The sequence below is a fragment of the Schistocerca cancellata genome, chromosome 6, assembly GCF_023864275.1.
Source record: "Schistocerca cancellata isolate TAMUIC-IGC-003103 chromosome 6, iqSchCanc2.1, whole genome shotgun sequence".
In the NCBI taxonomy this organism is placed as follows: domain Eukaryota; kingdom Metazoa; phylum Arthropoda; class Insecta; order Orthoptera; family Acrididae; genus Schistocerca; species Schistocerca cancellata.
In genome coordinates, this window is record NC_064631.1 from 546,536,934 (window position 1) to 546,558,251 (window position 21,318).

A 21,318-nucleotide genomic window follows, 5' to 3' on the forward strand; every position below is an offset into this window, starting at 1 on the left:
GACGCTGGAGCGCCCGCCGGCGATCTTTAATCGCTTCAGCGATCGCAGGCGACCACCAAGGCACAGCCCTCCGCCGAGGGGACCCAGAAGAACGGGGAATGGCAGACTCGGCGGCAGTGACGATGCCGGCGGTGACCGATGTAACCACCGCATCAATGGCATCAGTTGAGAGAGGCTCAATAGCGGCAGTGGAGGAGAACAAGTCCCAGTCAGCCTTATTCATAGCCCATCTGCTAGGGCGCCCAGAAGAGTGACGCTGTGGTAGTGACAGAAAAATCGGAAAGTGGTCACTACCACACAGGTCGTCATGCACACTCCAGTGGACAGATGGTAAGAGGCTAGGGCTACAGATTGAAAGGTCAATGGCGGAGTAGGTGCCATGCGCCACACTGAAGTGTGTGGAGGCACCATCATTCAAAATCGAGAGATCGAGCTGCGACAATAAATGCTCAACAGTGGCGCCTCGACCTGTTGCCACTGACCCACCCCACAGAGGGTTATGGGCGTTAAAGTCGCCCAGTAATAAGAAAGGTGGCGGCAATTGGGCTATCAGCGCAGCCAGGACATGCTGCGCGACATCACCCTCCGGTGGAAGGTAAAGACTGCAGACGGTAAGAGCCTGCGGCGTCCACACCCTAACAGCGACAGCCTCTAAAGCTGTTTGTAGAGGGACAGACTCGCTGTGAAGAGAGTTAAGGACATAGATGCAGACGCCACCAGACACCCTTTCATAAGCTGCTCGGTTCTTATAATAACCCCGATAGCCACGGAGGGCGGGGGTGCGCATTGCTGGAAACCAAGTTTCCTGCAGAGCAATGCAGAGGAAAGGGTGAAGGCTGATAAGTTGGCGGAGCTCAGCTAGATGGTGGAAGAAACCGCTGCAGTTCCACTGGAGGATGGTTTTGTCCATGGCTGAGAAAGGCGTGCCGGGACTGGGATGGCAGATTACGCCGCTGGGTCACCTGCTGCCTCCGATTGAGCACCCGTACTAGTGCTATTGCTATTCACGGCGTCTGAGGGACCGGCGAAATCGAGGTCCTCAGCGGACGCCAGAATCTCCACCTCGTCCTCAGACGCAAAGCTAGAAGGTAGCGATGGGGTGGCTACCACCGCGCGTTCCTTGGGCTTAGAGCTGCTCTTCTTTGATTTCTCACGCTGCTCCTTGGGTTTAACTGGCTGGGAGGGCTTCACCGAGTCAGTCTCCGGGACTGAGGAGGATCGGGAAGGCCTTCGACCTGCAGATTGTGGGCACTTACGCCACTGTCTATCGTCAGCCTTCCCGCCGGTGGAAACCTGGGAAGGGAGGGACCCAAGGGACCCCTTGCGAGCGTGAGAAGCCGAAGAAGTTGGACACTTCTCCGGCTTAGAAGCGGGGACCGACGTCCCCGATGGGGGGGATGGTGTTGCTCCTGAGGTAGGTGGCACAGGAGCAACCCGGTGGGTAGAGCCCCCCACTGGCAAGGGGGCAGGAGGAGTTGTACCACTCGTCGATCCGGCCGGAAGGCGCGAAACTGATGGGGCTAGCACAGGTGTTGTAGCAGCGGCGTAGGAAGTTGTCATTCGCACTGGATGTAATCGGTCATATTTCCGTTTGGCCTCAGTATAAGTCAGTCGGTCCAGGGTCTTATATTCCATGATTTTGCGCTCTTTCTGGAATATTCTGCAGTCTGGCGAGCAAGGTGAATGGTGCTCCCCGCAGTTGACGCAGATGGGAGGCGGGGCACATGGAGTATCGGGATGAGATGGGCGTCCGCAATCTCGACATGTGAGGCTGGAAGTGCAGCGGGAAGACATATGGCCGAACTTCCAGCACTTGAAGCACCGCATCGGGGGAGGGATATAGGGCTTGACGTCACATCGGTAGACCATCACCTTGACCTTTTCCGGTAAAGTATCACCCTCGAAGGCCAAGATGAAGGCACCGGTAGCAACCTGATTGTCCCTCGGACCCCGATGAACGCGCCGGACGAAATGAACACCTCTACGTTCTAAGTTGGCGCGCAGCTCGTCATCAGACTGCAAAAGGAGGTCCCTATGGAAAATAACACCCTGGACCATATTTAAACTCTTATGTGGAGTAATAGTAACGTTAACATCCCCCAACTTGTCACAAGCAAGTAACCTGTGTGACTGGGCGGAGGATGCCGTTTGTATCAGTACTGAGCCAGAGCGCATTTTAGACAAGCCCTCCACCTCCCCAAACTTGTCCTCTAAATGCTCGACGAAGAACTGAGGCTTTGTGGAGAGAAAAGACTCCCCATCAGCTCTCGTGCAAACTAAGAATCGGGGCGAATAACTGTTACCTCCATCCTGGGACTTACGCTCTTCCCACGGCGTGGCCAGGGAGGGGGAACGTTTTCGGATCGTACTTCTGAGCATTAAATTGAGCCCGAGAACGCTTAGAGACTGCTGGCGGCTGGCCGCCAGCGAGAGATGATGTACCACGCTTCATTGCGGGTCATCCGCCCTGATGCCACCTACTCCGACCAAGGGCCCTCCCCACGGGCGCCACCCAGCCACAGCAAAGGCCACCTGGCAGGATGGCCGTTGCCGGGAGTCCTGATACCCCAGGAGGATAGGCATCTACTCCTTGGCATACGTGGGGAGTTAACGGCGCAGGCATCAGTAGAGCGATCCCTGTGTTGTCAGGGGGCTACAACCAAGAGGGTACATGGCGGCCCCACCACAACGGACTGGCTACCGTGCTGGATCTTAGGTGCAAAACTGTCCAAGGTCGTCGTCGCAGTTAAAAGAAACACTGCAGAGGGCAGCGTGGTAATCGCACCCAGGGACGTATCCCCGCCCTAAAGATCGAAAACGAGCGGGACACCATTGCAACGACGTGAAAGCCGGCTAAAGGTCTAATTGCACGACGGATACAGTGCACCATGTAAGGCGCCCTTCCCCAATTGGCTCGCTCTTCGGAATAATTTAGAAAGATGGAGGTCAAACCCGAGAGGGGACCATCACATAATGCCAAAACATGTGAGACTCCTTTTAGTCGCCTCTTACGACAGGCAGGAATACCGCGGGCCTATTCTAACCCCCGAACCCGCAGGGGGGCCAGATGCAGTTGTACAGGTCAAGAAGAAAGCGCTGGCCTGCAAACGAAAGGTGCTGCAACATTGTCCGGCCTTGGGGGCAAACAATCAGGAGGGGTGAGAGCATGATCTAGCTCCCTCACAGTAAAGGTGGCATTGGAGTGTTCACGATTCTGAGAGGAGAAGTGTCTCACCCAAGTGTCCTCCACTCGTTTCTGATGGAGGACGGCAGGGTGATGGTGGGTGGAATTTGAAATATCCACAAAATAGAGGCCCAAGACGTTGGTGATTACAATAGGGTCCACAATGACATATTACTGCGGCAGTCAGGGCGAAACTGGAGAATGGATCTTGGTCCCAGAGAGCCATCAGAGGTTAGCCCACACGACGGAAGAGGAAATGGAACTGTTAAAACAACTAGTATATTAAATCCAGCTAACATTTTTGCTATTCTGAAGAATGCAACAACACTGCACACGCAACTGTTTACAACAGATGCGGTTTGCCATCGTAGAATGACATTTAAAAAAGTGGGGTCGCCAAGGAGGAACAAAGCCTCCAGTCAGCCTTAGAAAGCTGCCAATTGGGTTTACATGTAGGTGGGGTAGCAGCCAGCAAACGGCTAGCACATGGGAAACTGTCACTTCAAGTACATGTCAGATATAATGGGCCACTAGAGGCGACGGGCAGTGCAGAAGGATAGGTCCAGAATGGAATAGGTGTGCGTAGAGTCTGGAAGATATGTGGGTGCTCCAGTGTTAAGGCAGACGAGGTTGAGCTGACTGAGAAGATCAAACAAGGGGGCACCTCTCTGATGCGTTCTGAGAGAGCCCAAAAGGGGATGGTGCACTTTAAAGCAAGAGAGCAACAAACAGGGGTGAGGGAGTTTACCAATAAGCTGGAGAAAATCTGCCCTGGTGACACCAAGTGACAGAGGAATGTAGACGGTAAAAGGGGAAAAACTGAAGTGAGGAAGGAAAATGCAGACTGCAACAGCTTGCAGCCGGGTGTTCAGTGAGATGGTCTGACTATCAAAGTCATCCTGAATGAGCAACATGACTCTCCCAGGAGATAGAATGCCGCCCTCTGGGGAATGGGGGCAGGAAAATGGAGGAGAGGGGGGTGGGAGAGAGGGGGGAGGGAGGTCAAAGCGGATCAGAAATAAATGCGAGACATCAAAGCAGTCGCAGGGACGCAATTTTGTTTCCTGGAGGCAGGAAACATGCAAACACTGAGATTTCAAGGACAGCTGTGATTCCTCCTCGGTGGAACTAAGGCTGTGAATGTTCCAGTGGCGAAGTCGTGACGGGGAAAGAAGAGGAGGGACAAAATGAAGTGTTATCACCTCGGCAGCTGCTGAATGCCAGCCTTTGAAAACTCGCTGCAACAGGGTGCAGAGGCTGGAGGAGCCTGCTCCATGCCATCTACAGAGGCGTCTGCATTCTCCCTCGGATGGTCTGTGAATTCCAGGGCAGAAAAACGGTTGGCAATGCACACAGGCAGAACGGAGGTTAGCCGCATGAGGGTACCACCCAACGACACCTTTGAAGACGATATCTGAGCCAGCGTAGGAAAAGACCGTTTGCCTTTGCTTGATTTCTTGGAGCCTTTGCGGTTGGCAGATGAAGACTCAAACGTCTGTTGGTTATAGAGACATAAAAAGTCTTCATGTTAGTATTCCTTCTATCCTTTCTGGCCTGCCAGTTGTGTAGCAAGTGATTTTTGCCACCTGAGGTGAAAATATGGTGGCTCGTTTCACAGATGGAGGAGGAGGAGACGAGTATGCTACCATGAAACTGAGCAATTTTACAACTGCAGTGCTGAATTTGAGGTCTCAAGTCTGCATGGCCATGTCCATTGTGGAACAAGGTGTAGCAAGAACAGTACTGTAAGTGCCACACGGTGAAACGCAGGGCTTTCGACTAGCCAACAGCTTGCAAGCGACAGGGTAAGTCACTTTTTCCTCCACCCAGATCACCTGGATGGCCCATTCATCAAGATACATGGGAAATTCTCAGGATGAGGCTGCCTGGTTGCCACTGCAATTAATACAGCAGGGATAACGAGGTGGACAATTGCCCTCATGAGCATCCCAACCACAAGTAACACATTTGGCTACGTTTTGGCAGGACACGCTCACCTGGCTTAGGTGATCGTTCACACCTCCCACACTCCTGACAGAGCAACCAACTGGCAATTTGGGAAAGTAGCAGCTCAGGAAATCGCCTTTCTCTGGGCTTGGAATGTACCAGAGGTACCTCATCTGTCAACCTGGGGCTGGAAATTATGCATTACACAATCATCTTTTACACGCCAGACACATGGGTCAGCCTTTAGGAGAACGCAGGGAGGAACAAGAAACAAAGAGGAACCTCAAATGTCAATGCGAAGGAAGGATAGGAGGAAACAAAGAAAGAAAGAATTATTTTTCTTTTTTTTTTGTCTAGGCCTTGTTGGTCAAAAGCTCACTTTCCGACAGTGTTTTTGTTGAAACTTCCTGGCAGATTAATACTGTGTGCCCAACCAAGACTCAAACTCAGTCCGGCACACAGTTTTAATCTGCCAGGAAGTTTCATATCACTGCACACTCCGCTGCTGAGTGAAAATTTCATTCTGGAGTCTTTTTGTTGTGCCTATCAGCAATTCAGCATCTCCATTATATGGTAAGTAGCAACTATCCTTTTCATAATGTTGTTACATTCAATCCTGGATTTTCCATTGTTTTTATATAAAAGTTGAAATATAATTAACATTTTTGAAAGATAGCTTTTGAAATAATGTTAAATTTTGCAATACCCCACCATCATCATCATTTTTTTAGAATTAATGATTTTGAAAAATAAAAACTTTTGTTGTAACACAAAGAAACTTTCAAGCCACATACATCTATGTGTAATAAAGCTGGTTTCTGAAATACCATTTTTTGGAAGTAAGCTGTACACATTGTACTGTGCGAGTATTTTCAGTATGCCCAGTTAAAAATCTATATATGTTCACTATTATTCTAGTTATTTTTGTTTTATGTTTTAAATTATTGTTTTGTGTTTTAAATTATTGTTTTGTGTTTTAAATTATTGTTTTGTGTTTTAAATTATTGTTTTGTGTTTTAAATTATTGTTTTGTGTTTTAAATTATTGTTTTGTGTTTTAAATTATTGTTTTGTGTTTTAAATTATTGTTTTGTGTTTTAAATTATTGTTTTGTGTTTTAAATTATTGTTTTGTGTTTTAAATTATTGTTTTGTGTTTTAAATTATTGTTTTGTGTTTTAAATTATTGTTTTGTGTTTTAAATTCATTTTTTGTTTTTATTTTACCAATTCACCTATGGGCATTTTATTAATTGAAAATAATAACGAACTCATGATACAAAATCTTTATAATAATGGTAATCCATAAAGGAGTGATTGAACATAACCTTTTTTACACACAACACACACAGAAGGAATGAGATTTCTTCACATAATACATATGACGGACAATACAAAACAAAATTCAGCAGGCTTCTCAAATCGTGGCAGGCGATCCCATAAATATCCTGATTTCTATCAGACGTATATGAGTACCTTGGCAAAGTGAATTGATTAGGTACTAGTGACTGCAACTTGATTATATTCTTTCCCGAGTGGAGATTGACATTGCAATCATACAGCAGCTCTAGATCCAAGAAATCTCCCCACAAAGTTCTTCCAACGTCGAATGCCATACATGCCCAATGGATATGCCTGTCTCGTTGAGCCTTTCCATATCACCAGATTAACAACTTTCTTGTTCTTGGGTACAACGCTCAAATCTATTCTTCCACATTGGTCACCCCAAGAAGCTATCAATAATACGCATTTTTACCTCACACTTCTTTCATGATGTTTCAACCTAGTTACTGTTAGTTTATTAGATTCTGAAGCTGTCAAAAGAACATTTGGGGCTTCAGAAAGAGATTCTCAAATTCTTGGACCAAACACTCTATTAGTTTATTTTGAAGGTGTGCAAGAGGGGGGCGGCAGCGTGAAGTGCGAAAAAACTGTATCTGAGGACAAGAAACTTATTTGCTGAGCCAGAAGGCTCTATGACACAGGTACAGCTGTGGGGCATATGGCTTACAATGTTGGAAGAATATAGTCCAAAGATTTTCAGATTTAGTTCTGCTGAATTATTGTGATATCAATCTGCAATTGAGAAACAATACAATCAAACTGCCAGCACTATAATGTAATCAATCCTCTTCACCAACATTTTCTAGTGCATTGAAATATGTCTTGTACAAATCGAGATATTTAGAGGACCACCTTCCGCGATTTGAGAATCCTGCTGAATTTTGTTTTATGTTGTGTTGTCTGTAATGTATATTACTTGTAGAAATTTCATTTATTTTATGTGCATGGTGTAAAAGAAGTTATTTTTAATACATTTCTTTACAGATTATCATTACTGTAATGATTTTGTATCACAGTAACAGTTTAAAATATAAAACAAAAATACGTAAAATAAATAATTGAATTACTGAGTTGGGAAGGGGATCAGTCCCCTTTTCTCTTCAAATTACATTTACTGATGATATCTAATAACTATATCTGTATGCATTGTTTGGTATAACGGGGGATCATGTCTCATCAACAGACATTTAGATGGGTTTCGAGCTAGAGCGGAGACCACGTCCTGAGACCTGTTCCAATAAAAAAAAACATGAAACTAGATCTGTGTGCTCGAAACACGCTTTCATTGCTACAATAAATATGAATAATATAAACTTGCATAACAACTATTCCACTGCAAACGGAACACTAGTTGCCTCATCAACATCACATTACCAAAAAAAGTCATCTCCAGTACACTCAAACTGGATTACTCTCCACAATTTGTGGCTAGAATATGTTTTAAGACATATAGTGTTTCATCCTGTGGTCAACTGCTACATAAATTTCCACTACACCATGCTAAACCCATTGTTTAGTAACATGGTTTGTCCCTCCTGAAAAATTTCGTTTCTGGGACACGAGCCTGTTTCCAACTCCACAATTTATTTACAATAATAATGAACATTAAGCTATTTCAATTCGGTATAACTCTACCATCTGGTGAGCAAGATGTACGAGACAGACTTCAAGAAGAAAATAATAATTCCAATCCCAAAGAAAGCAGGTGTTGACAGATGTGAAATTTACGGAAGTATCAGTTTAATAAGTCACAGCTGCAAAATACTTACAGGAATTATTTACAGATGAATGGAAAAACTGGTAGAAGCTGACCTCAGGGAAGATCAGTTTGGATTCCATAGAAATGTTGGAACACCTGAGGCAATACTGACCTTACGACTTATCTTAGAAGAAAGATTAAGGAAAGGCAAACCTATGTTTCTAGCATTTGTAGACTTAGAGAAAGCTTTTGACAATGTTGACTGGAATACTCTCCTTCAAATTCTGAAGGTGGCAGGGGTAAAATACAGGGAGCAAAAGGCTATTTACAATTTGAACAGAAACCAGATGGCAGCTATAAAGAGTCGAGAGGCATGAAAGGGAAGCAGTGGTTGGGAAGGGAGTGAGACAGGGTTGTAGCCTCTCCCCGATGTTATTCAATCTGTATATTGAGCAAGCAGTAAAGGAAACAAAAGAAAAATTTGGAGTAGGTATTAAAATCCAGGGAGAAGAAATAAAAACTTTGAGGTTCGCCGATGACATTGCAATTCTGTCAGAGACAGCAAAGGACTTGGAAGAGCAGTTGAATGGAAAGGATAGTGTCTTGAAAGGAGGGTATAAGATGAACATTAACAAAAGCAAAACGAGCATAATGGAATGTAGTCGAATTAAATCAGGTGATGCTCAGGGAATTAGATTAGGAAATGAGACACAAAGTAGTAAAGGAGTTTTGCTATTTGGGGAGCAAAATAACTGATGATGGTCGAAGTAGAGAGGATATAAAATGTAGACTGGCAATGGCAAGGAAAGCGTTTCTGAAGAAGAGAAATTTGTTAACATCGAGTATAGATACAAGTGTCAGGAAGTCGTTTCTGAAATTATTTGTATGGAGTGTAGCCATGTATGGAAGTGAAACATGGACAATAAATAGTTTGGACAAGAAGAGAATAGAAGCTTTCGAAATGGAGTGCTACAGAAGAATGTTTAAGATTAGTTGGGTAGATCATGTAACTAATGAGGAGGTACTGAATAGGATTGGGGAGAAGAGAAGTTTGTGGCACAACTTGACAAGAAGAAGGGACCGGTTGGTAGGACATGTCCTGAGGCATCAAGGGATCACAAATTTAGCACTGGAGGGCAGCGTGGAGGGTAAAAATCATAGAGGGAGGCCACAGCAGTAGGTACTGGGAGATGAAGGAGCTTGCACAGGATAGATTAGCATGGAGAGCTGCATCAAACCAGTCTCACAACTGAAGACAACAACAACAACAACAACAACAACAACAACAACAACAACATGTTGAAAATATGCCGACAGCCCACTATGTACAGCTTATTTTCCAAAAATGGTATTTGAGGAACCAGTTTTATTAGACATCTATGTATATGGTGCGAAAGCTGCTTTAATTTATGCTGTAACAAAATTTTTAATCTTTTAAAATTTATTAATGGTGGTGGAGTATTTTGGAAAATCTCAAATTATTACAAAAGTTGATTACCGTATTTACTCGAATCTAAGCCGCACCTGAAAAATGAGACTCGAAATAAAGGAAAAAAAAATTTCCCGAATCTAAGCCGCACCTGAAATTTGAGACTCGAAATTCAAGGGGAGAGAAAAGTTTTAGGCCGCACCTCCAAATCGAAACAAAGTTGGTCCATTGTAATATGAGACACAATTTAGGTCGAATGAATGACGATACAGCTACAGTAGTTTGGTTCGAGTCGTAAGCTTAGCAGTTAAGCTTAACCAGGTAGCCATTGCTATGCGTCAGGCGCTCCGTCCGTATTTATACGGATACCCTTCCTTTTTCATGTGCTTCGTCTGTTTTGAATTGATTGCATATTTTGCTTTGATCTGATAAATGCCGTTTTCTTTGTTATAGGTGTTTGCGTCACTCTTAAGCTGAAAATGCATTACTGCACTGTGTCATGCATTGTTTGTCGCATTCTGATAGTGCGTGTTTACGGCCTGTCGCGGATCGCGGCATGGCTTGCTTTTGTGCGCGCTACCGCCGCGTACAAATTTAAAAAAAAAAAAAAAAAAGGAGAGAGAGAGAGAGAGAGAGAGAGAGAGAGAGAGAGAGAGAGAGAGAGGAATCATCTCATTAGCGAAACAATTTCAAGAGACTGCTATTTGTTGTTACTTACACTGCTGTTTTCTTTGATAATGATCAACAAGAACCAAATAATAGACTGCGCATGATAGAACATGTTCTGAACGAGAGTTAGGCGAAAATTTGTCTCCGTTTGAAAATCTTTGCGGCCGCTTCTTTAGTACATCAAATTCTGCACAGAAATTAGAGTCATCTTAGATTTAAAAATCTAGTCACTTGCCGGGCTTCATTTCTGACAGTATCACTATTAGGCATAAGAATAATATGAATATAAACATGACACGATACGTATATTCTTCCGCGTTTGCTGTTGTCTCACTCCAGTTTCGTAGTTTATTAGGCAGACAGGATTTAAATGAGATAGCAGCAAACACGAAAGAATACATGGCAAAATGTTTATATTCGTATTATTCTTATGGTGAAGAGAATACTGTATGTGATTCAAATTTCATCAGGTTCCTATTAGCAACCATCTCTTCTCACAGATAGGAAAAAATTCAGAACGTAGAGTTGGCCATATTGACAAACATTCCAAACAGTCTTGCCAGTCAGATTTTCGTAGTACACTGAAATTGTGCTACATTCGAAGATGAACAATACGGAATTTGTATTTACTTCGTTGGATAATGTATGAAAATGCAGTGGTCGAAACTCGCGGTGGAGAAAAAAAGCTCGTCTTCCACTTTTTTAAAAAAAATTTATTTACTGACGCAGAGGTTTTGGCGCCAGTATTTATCTTTGTGCCTACAAAGCATGCCTGCGTATCGCTACATATATTCGACGGCAGAAGTTAGTTGTGGCGGCACGTACGAACATTTTTCATAACTTCTGCTGGCTTTGGACTCTATTCTAAGCCGCAGGCAGTTTTTTGAATTACGAAAACCGGAAAAAAAAAAGTGTGGCTTAGATTCGAGTAAATACGGTATACAGTTCCCAAGACTGTTAATTAGATTTCAACTTCTTATATGGAACATTTTATATATCATTTTTCGAAGACATTCTCTTGAAACCTAATATGCCAGTTACCTTTCAGGGTATGTTTTACCTCTTAAAAGTCCAGCCGAGGAAAAACAAAAAATACATATTGTGTTATTTTGACCCTCTACATACCCACCAAGGTTCATCATGATTGCTTATTTACACCTGGAAATGTTCCCTTGTTAGTGACAATGAAAGGGGCATTCATAGAGAATGGTCAACACAAGTATTTAACTGTTGAAGGGTTACAGGTTAACATACTCCTCCCCCACCCCTCCCTCCTGTAATTTCCAGTTTAAAACTATGTCCGATTCTTTTATTTTGCTGTCTTCATCAGTTACTCTTGTAAGTAAAAAATACTGCGATTTCTCTAATCTTCACTAAAATATTGAATGAGTGCAACAATTAAGCCAGCAATCGATAAGACAGTCTCTCCCTACAATATGTATGCTTCTGTGAAGCAGTTTCACCAGTTAATGCTAGAATATAAAGTTCAGTAACTCAGCAGAGTCAAATATCACTATTTTTTAGCTTACCTTACAAGAAATTCACGTCCGCTTGATCGCTGCATTGCATCAAACATCGCAGAAACTGTCAGAGGTATTATACCAGGTTCTTTTTTGTCTCCTAACATTGTGTATGTTTTTCCTGATAAAGGAACATATGAATTACTAAGGGACAATACGTAACACTTATGATAAATGAATACCAACAAGTAAAACTAATATGCCTAAGAATTAGCACCCAACCTTGCTGACATGAAAATCAACAGTATACAAGCAGTCCCAAGAAGAAAGAAATCAATATTAATTCTTTACAAAACACCAACATGTGTGTGTGTGTGTGTGTGTGTGTGTGTGTGTGTGTGTGTGTGTGTGTGTGAGAGAGAGAGAGAGAGAGAGAGAGAGAGAGAGAGAGAGAGAGAGAGAGAGACCAAATTCACAGGTCCATCTAGCCATTAGTATTTGTTTTGCTGCCCACGCACTAACCAGGAAAGCAGTGCTTTCTTTTGACATGGGCTGTGGTGTCCCGCAACGTCCATGGCATATACCACTACCAAATTTCTCAGAAAAGCAATGACCTGCCACTTACATCGAGTTTATGCAGCTGGGGAAGTTCTACTAATCTCACAGGTGAACTGTAACAAAGTTTCAGTATGTTCCTTTAAGACCACAGTGTTTAACTAATTTGTAGCTTTTCTGCCTTTTAGCAATGTTTATTATCTATGTGACTGAAAGATCACTACCATATGGAATTGACTGTATCTGATAGATGATCATTTATAAACCTACATTTCTATTCTGTAAACCGCTATAAAGAGCATGGTCGAAGTAAATACCCATTGTACCACATATGAGGTGGGGAGGGAAGCTCTTTCCATTCCATTTGCCTACGAAGCATAGAAAGAGTGACAGCTTAAATGCCTCAGTGCCTGCTGTAATTCATCTAATCGTGTTTTTGCAAGCCTTATGACACACACACACACACACACACACACACACACACACACACACGAGCCTAAAGTACATAACAAGATTCCTTGCTTAACAGTGGTTCTTGAATCTTTATAAGTGGGCTTTTGTGAGACAGTTGGCATATCATGAATCATATGACAGTTCAACTTTTTCAGCATTCAGTATGGGTCCCACCTATTTTGGCAATATTCTAGGATGGGTCACAAGAGCATTTTGTCAGTAATATTCTTTGTACTGCGACTGCATTTCTCCAGTAGCCTACCAATGAATTTCATACCCCTACAGATATTCGTACAAGCTGACTGATTCAAATGGTGAGTAACTGACATGGAAGTCAGTTTTCAGCAATTTGTAAAGTGCAGACTTTTACTTTTCTGAACACTGACAAGTTATTAATCATTGCATCACTGAAATTTATGCAGTTTTTTTTCCATTTTTATTACTGATATTCATCAGCTATGAAGCTGTCCAAGTTTACTATTAATATTGCCTGACAGGTTGCCAACATAAAATATGGACAACAAGTGATCAAATACACTTCTCTGGCACATACCTGTAGTTGCTTTTACATCTGTCAACTCTCCATCCATGGTCACATGCTGTATCGTCCCTAACAAGAAATCCTCAATCCAGTCAAAAATTTTGTTTGAAACCCCATATTATCATACTTTTCTTAATAAGTCCTAGTATGATAGTGTGTCAAATGATTTTTGGGAGTCAAGCAGTACTGCATCTTGTAGTGTTACAAATAGTGGCAATAACTCTCACATAATGCTATTATTCCAGACACAAAATCAGCATGTGCATGTGGGGTGGACATGCTGCAGCCATCATCTACAATGTTCAAGCTGGCAGAGCAGACTTCTGGAGCAGGGACCACATCTATTGCTACTGTAGATATCAAGACCACACATGACAAATCAGAAACACAATGAGTCATTTTCAAAGTGGCATTGTGAAAATGAATGGGATCATAATACATATTGAAATGAAATGAACTGTTTTTAAACTGGAGCAGCAGAATAGGAAAAAAAGAAGATAATAACAGTATTAACCATAATCACTGTTCACTAGATAAAAGTAACTAGAACTATCAAAAATAGTGGTGGAAATAAGACAAATATTTGACAAATTAAAAATGTGCTTAAAAAGAATTAATGGTAACAAGAAATTAAAACTGAAAACTAAGAATTAAGAAATTAAATTGGAACCTTATCTTGTCAAATGCAAAGTGTAGATTAGAGCTTAATTGAACAGACAGAAGGGCTTAAGTGTCCAATTCATCCACATTTGTGAATCATGGTGAAAATGTTCAGTTATATAGAGATATCAAACAAATAACCCTAGATTCAACTAAATTAAAAGTTATAATTTGTTAAGACCTTAGTACTAATAATCATGAAACAATCAGAAAACACATCAATGATGACTTTAATATTGCTAGCAGAGAAAGTATCGGTTCTGTTGAAGTCAAGTCAGACATAAATAAAAAAACGAGAATACTTTTGAGCTTTGGAAGATGAAAGAAAGAATAATTGAGAGAGGCTGAATAACTCAAACCACTGGTTGAGGCACAGAGTGAAGTAAATTGAGATTTTTTTAAAGACTACATTAGAAAGTGTACAAAGACAAGAAATGACCCAGCTGAGTACAAACAGTATGTGGAATTCCAACTCTGAAATGACAGACTCGTGAGGGGAATTTTTTTAAAAAAGTAGTAGACTTTCGGCTAGTAATTCTTCAGCATTTAAGACTAGAGATATTGTTCACCAGGCAACATTTGGAAGGAAGTTCTCAGATGCACTGCCTGACTATTATGAACATAGACACACTTTCTTATTAGTCACACACAGAGAGAAATAACTGGATGGAGTTTAACTCAAATATTGTAGAAACCAAAGCAGAGGCAGCTATTTCAGTAGATATACAGATTTTATAAAATATGTGAAGCATGTATATTTTTGCCAATTGTTTGCAGTAGCTATTTTGAAATAGGTAGGGAGATACTAAATGAATCCTTGTCCTGAGGTCTGAAATGTTATCTCTGAATTATACTGGTGATTTGTAGCTGATGCCTACAAGGTCCTCAGTCATCCATTGCATTTCTTCTTATTTTGTTTTCTGTAGAATCTAACATATACTGAATTTGCAGTCGAGTTAGCCCCTCTTCTAACTATAAACTAGGGCAGATCACTAACGAAAACAGTGCCCAATATTTGGAAGAAAGCACAGGTCACACCAATTTACAATAAGGGTGGTAGAAGTGATCCACAAAACTACCACCCAATAATCCTTGACATTGCTTCGTTGTAGCATCTTAGTATATATTCTGAGCACCACTTAACAAATGGTGATCGCTAAAAAGACAGTGTCTGATGTGCAACCTAGCTAAAATGACCTCCTCACAGTGAGAGGGATGAGAGGAGGTTGTCCAAGCTGCTGGGAGAGGTTTAATAACACGGAGCTTGTTCCCATGAAGGGAGGACCAGTGGTGATGCCAAAGTGACACCACCCACTGACAGACAGCAACACACAGGCTATTGGAGGTGATCTAAGAAATAAGCAGGCTGAGGAACAAGAACTGCAGCCTTGGCAGCAGCGTCAGTGGCCTCATTTACTGTCAGACCAACGTGACCAGGGACCCACATAAAAAAATCACGGCAGCTCCATCAACCAATGAGCAAGTGACAGCTGGACCCATTGCACATTCTGGGAACATCCCCCAAGCTGTGGCTAAGCCATGTCTGCGCAATATCCTTTCTTTCAGGAGCGCTAGTTCTGCAAGGTTCGCAGAAGAGCTTCTGTAAAGTTTGGAAGGTAGGAGACGAGGTACTGGCAGAAGTAAAGCTGTGAGGACGGGGCACGAGTCGTGCTTGCGTAGCTCAGTTGGTAGAGCACTTGCCCGCAAAAGGCAAAGGTCTCGAGTTCGAGTCTCGGCCCGGCACACAGTTTTGATCTGCCAGGAAGTTTCATACCAGCGCACACTCCGCTGCAGAGTGAAAATCTCATTCTGGAAGACTCAGATGTTTGTTAGCTGGAGGGATGTAGGAAGTCTTCATGGGATTATTCCTTCTGTTCTTTCTGGCCTGCCAGTTGTGTAGCAGGTGACTTTGCCCCGGGAGGCGAATGTATGGTGACCTTTTGCACAACTGGACGAGGAGACAGCGATGCCACCATGACGCTGGGCAATTTCACAACCGCAGTGCTGAATTTGAGGTCGCATGTCTGCATCGCCATGTCCTTCATGGAACGAGATGTAGCAAAAGAAGTACTGTAAGTGCCAGATGGTAGAACACACAGTTTGCAACTAGCCAAGGCACTTTTTCCTTAACCCCTATCTCCTGGGCAGCCTGCTCATCGAGATACATGGGACAATCTCAAGAGGAGGTGGCATGGTCACCATTGCAGTTGATACAGTGGGGAGAAAGGGGCGAACAATCACCCTCTTGCTCATCCCTACCACAGGTTACACATTTTGCTGGATGTCGACAAGACATTCGAGTGTGGTTGAAATGATGACACTGGTAGCAGTGCATCGGGATTGGAATACACTGTTGGACTGTGTAAAAATTTCATTGAAACAAAGTTATATAAGTGTACCATTATTTCAAGTGAATATTTGCTTCCACTTACAAAATAATTTTAATATTTTGTTATACTTTAATATGTTTGAATATTGATATTAATATGTTTTAATATTTTGTTATATATATACTTCATTTACCAAGTACATAAATATTTCTTTCCCATCTTAACAATAACTTTTGTGTACTATTATATAATAAGGAGTTGTTAGTTTTTCCAGACACTAACAGACATGAAAAATAAGTAGGAAGCAGATAAACAGTCTTGGTGACAATAAGAATAATTTAATCTTAAATGGTTCCTACTGCCAAGATTGGGAAAGAAAAAGAAGTCATTAAATTTTTGTGGGCGATAAAATTTTGCCTTCTGATTGATTAGCTTCACGTTTTTTCTCAGTGTTTTTGTTTATTGGCACTTTAAAGGTTAAAAACAAACTAGTTCAATAAGAAGAACCATCTCAACAGGAATGGTTCCTACAAAGAACCAATTTGCCCATCTCTATTACTCAAGCAAACCAACACTGCAGTAGCTGCCTTAAGTGTCAATAAGCAGCACTACATGTGAAGACTTCATTCAGGCCCACCATCAGATAAATATTGGTAGATGAACCTAACTTTTGGAATATGCCTTGTATCTTGTAGACAGTTCTTCAGAGTGCCTATGCACAAATATTTAAACAGCCAGCATGTGATCACAGAGGCAATTTATTTAAATTTTGACTGTTAAAAATAGGGAAGTTTCACATACTGTATTATTGCTTGTACACTCCTTGGATCAAATAAACTATTTAACAGCTTTACATACAATGGCACTGTCATTTCACCTGTCCCTGAATTGTGCAATTCTGACACAGCTATGTTTTCAGACAACAATCACAGTTCATCTTAGTTCCCTGAACTCATACCTTTTAATATAATATTGTATATTGCAAAGTGGGCAAACTATGAGAGAAGCAGCAACTGCCATTCTGTAACAGAGATCTGGAGATTCATGACAACATTTAGGGAGTTATTGTATTAGTGGACTATATCAGCTATTTCCAGAATTAAGAATGACTTCTACCTCAAAAGCACACAAGTTGGAAATTCAGTTTCATGTACCAATAACAATATGTGGTTTCTGGAGGTAGTCATCAAAACTATCTGACATCTGATGCTGTTTACCCTGTTCTAATGCTTACACTGAACACTGAGAATGACACCCACATTGGTAGCAGAATATGTTTTCACATACATTCCATTTTACCTAATTTCACATATGAATTGCATGTGGCATTGGCAGAAACATATCCATTAAGAAGTGAGCTGTGTAAGTTTGCATAAAATGTGTAACGCAAGTAAAATAGATAACTGCTTATTACAAATTCCAATATGTTATTACAGCCTCCTCCGCACCCTGCATAATATCCTCTCTTTCCTTTATCTGATATGTGGAACACTTACCTGAAGAAGTCTGGCCGTAAGCAAATATTGTGGTGTTAAACCCATCGACTGTAGGATGCACAAGAGGTTTAACAACTTTATCAAATATTTCAGCATTTGAAACATCCATGCCAAACACATGATCTGAAAACAATAGTTTATCAGCTTTAGTTTAAATATGTTCTTTTAAACGGACATGAAAAAAGGTCATCTGAAATCTTTAATAATAAAGAAAATGAAGATAAATAATCAGTGCTTAAAACTGCTCAAACATTTTAATTATATGTATCCCGAACACACCAACAGCTGCTAATAATTAAATACAAGTTGGTAACTTCATTAAGATACAACTAAGATGTTCAGTAGAGAAGGAACTAAGATGTTACAGAAAAAAAAGAATGAATCATGGACGGTTAATTCTGCTGAATATGTAATATACTAAAGTTCCAGTCTAACAATGGTGGAATCCATAACATTCACCAACTTTTAAAAGCAATACTGCACTTGTGATATTGATAGTTAAAGATCAAGCTCCCCTTAAACTTACAGCTGTCCCATAACAGGTGCCCCTTTATAACCTAAGGTTGTTTTTCACTCCAGCCTTGGTATGAAACTGCCAATATTTAGCACAATTTTTTAAAAAACAGTTCACCACACAAACCTCAAGAGTAGTAGTAGTAGTAGTAGTAGTAGTAGTAGCAGCAGTAGCAACAGCAGCAGCAGCATTCAGCCATGGATCACTTTTATAATATTTGGCATGTGTGATATTACAGTAAAATTTTTTTATATATATACAGCTATTTTTACAGACTTTTAAGTCTACTTTGCCAAGGATGGGACACATTGTTGGCTACCCCAGCATGTGCCTGAAATAATTTATGGAAATCATGGAAAACAAAAAATCAGGATGATTAGATTGAGATTGAAGGCTACATCATTTTGAATACAAGATTAGTCTATTTGAAACTGTACAACCTCTTTTGGTTAACCTCTAGTGTATGATACTGTTTTGTTTCAAGCAAAAGTTACTTAATAATGAAAACAGCTAGTGCTACACTTTTCATTCACTTCTCAATACCAATCACTTTGTAAACTACAAGCACTATACACATTATTTCACAACGTAATAATGCACACAATATCAGCTGCTATTAGGGATCATGGGGCAATGACTGATTTTCATTTTGTGTATCACAACCCCTTTGTGAAAATCAGTCATTGCCCCATGATCCTAATAGCAGCTGATATTGTGCGCATTATTACGTTGTGAAATAATGTGTATAGTGCTTGTAGTTTAGTCATTTTGTGTATCACAACCCCCTTTGTCCCCCCCCCCCCCCCCCCCCCCAATGAACCATGGACCTTGCCGTTGGTGGGGAGGCTTGCGTGCCTCAGCGATACAGATAGCCGTACCGTAGGTACAACCACAACGGAGGGGTATCTGTTGAGAGGCCAGACAAACGTGTGGTTCCTGAAGTGGGGCAGCAGCCTTTTCAGTATTTGCAAGGGCAACAGTCTGGATGATTGACTGATCTGGCCTTGTAACAATAACCAAAACGGCCTTGCTGTCCTGGTACTGCGAACAGCTGAAAGCAAGGGGAAAGTACGGCCGTAATTTTTCCCGAGGGCATGCAGCTTTACTGTATGATTAAATGATGATGGCGTCCTCTTGGGTAAAATATTCCGGAGGTAAAATAGTCCCCCATTCGGATCTCCGGGTGGGGACTGCTCAAGAGGATGTCGTTATCAGGAGAAAGAAAACTGGCGTTCTACGGATCGGAGCGTGGAATGTCAGATCCCTTAATCGGGCAGGTAGGTTAGAAAATTTAAAAAGGGAAATGGATAGGTTAAAGTTAGATATAGTGGGAATTAGTGAAGTTCGGTGGCAGGAGGAACAAGACTTCTGGTCAGGTGACTACAGGGTTATAAACACAAAGTCAAATAGGGGTAATGCAGGAGTAGGTTTAATAATGAATAGGAAAATAAGAATGCGGGTAAGCTACTACAAACAGCATAGTGAACGCATTATTGTGGCCAAGATAGATACGAAGCCCACACCTACTACAGTATTACAAGTTTATATGCCCACTAGCTCTGCAGATGATGAAGAAATTGAAGAAATGTATGATGAAATAAAAGAAATTATTCACTAACACTTGGTTTAAGAATCATGATAGAAGGTTGTATACATGGAAGAACCCTGGAGATACTAAAAGGTATCAGATAGATTATATAATGGTAAGACAGAGATTTAGGAACCAGGTTTTAAATTGTAAGACATTTCCAGGGGCAGATGTGGACTCTGACCACAATCTATTGGTTATGACCTGTAGATTAAAACTGAAGAAACTGCAAAAAGGTGGGAATTTAGGATGATGGGACCTGGATAAACTGACTAAACCAGAGGTTGTACAGAGTTTCAGGGAGAGCATAAGGGAACAATTGACAGGAATGGGGGAAAGAAATACAGTAGAAGAAGAATGGGTAGCTTTGAGGGATGAAGTAGTGAAGGCAGCAGGGGATCAAGTAGGTAAAAAGACAAGGGCTAGTAGAAATCCTTGGGTAACAGAAGAAATATTGAATTTAATTGATGAAAGGAGAAAATATAAAAATGCAGTAAATGAAGCAGGCAAAAAGGAATACAAACGTCTCAAAAATGAGATCGACAGGAAGTGCAAAATGGCTAAGCAGAGATGGCTAGAGGACAAATGTAAGGATGTAGAGGATTATCTCACTAGGGGTAAGATAGATACTGCCAACAGGAAAATTAATGAGACCTTTGGAGATAAGAGAACCACTTATATGAACATCAAGAGCTCAGATGGAAACCCAGTTCTAAGCAAAGAAGGGAAAGCAGAAAGGTGGAAGGAGTATATAGAGGGTCTATACAAGGGTGATGCACTTGAGGACAATATTATGGAAATGGAAGAGGATGTAGATGAAGATGGAATGGGAGATACAATACTGCGTGAAGAGTTTGACAGAGCACTGAAAGACCTGAGTCGAAGCAAGGCCCCCGGAGTAGACAACATTCCATTGGAACTACTGACGGCCTTGGGAGAGCCAGTCCTGACAAAACTCTACCATCTGGTCAGCAAGATGTATGAAACAGGCGAAATACCCTCAGACTTCAAGAAGAATATAATAATTCCAATCCCAAAGAAAGCAGGTGTTGACAGATGTGAAAATTACCGAACAATCAGTTTAATAAGCCACAGCTGCAAAGTACTAACATGAATTCTTTACAGACGAATGGAAAAACTAGTACAAGCCGACCTCGGGGAAGATCAGTTTGGATTCCGTAGAAATACTGGAACACGTGAGGCAATACTGACCTTACGACTTATCTTAGAAGAAAGATTAAGGAAAGGCAAACCTACGTTTCTAGCATTTGTAGACTTAGAGAAAGCTTTTGACAATGTTGACTGGAATACTCTCTTTCAAATACTGAAGGTGGCAGGGGTAAAATACAGGGAGCGAAAGGCTATTTACAATTTGTACAGAAAGCAGATGGCAGTTATAAGAGTCGAGGGACATGAAAGGGAAGCAGTGGTTGGGAAGGGAGTAAGACAGGG

At 41.6% G+C, this 21,318-nt stretch overlaps 1 protein-coding gene across 1 annotated transcript in view; it reads right to left on the reverse strand.

Annotated features, from left to right (window-relative positions):
- Nucleotides 1–21,318, reverse strand: part of LOC126190741 (uncharacterized) — a 261,362-nt gene that overhangs the window by 215,008 nt on the left and 25,036 nt on the right. Inside the window, exons 2-3 of the mRNA XM_049931235.1 lie at nucleotides 17,765–17,887; nucleotides 11,799–11,910 (exon numbers count right to left, since the gene is read on the reverse strand). Coding sequence (XP_049787192.1) covers nucleotides 11,799–11,910; nucleotides 17,765–17,887 — 235 coding nt within the window. The remainder of the gene's footprint in view (nucleotides 1–11,798; nucleotides 11,911–17,764; nucleotides 17,888–21,318) is intronic.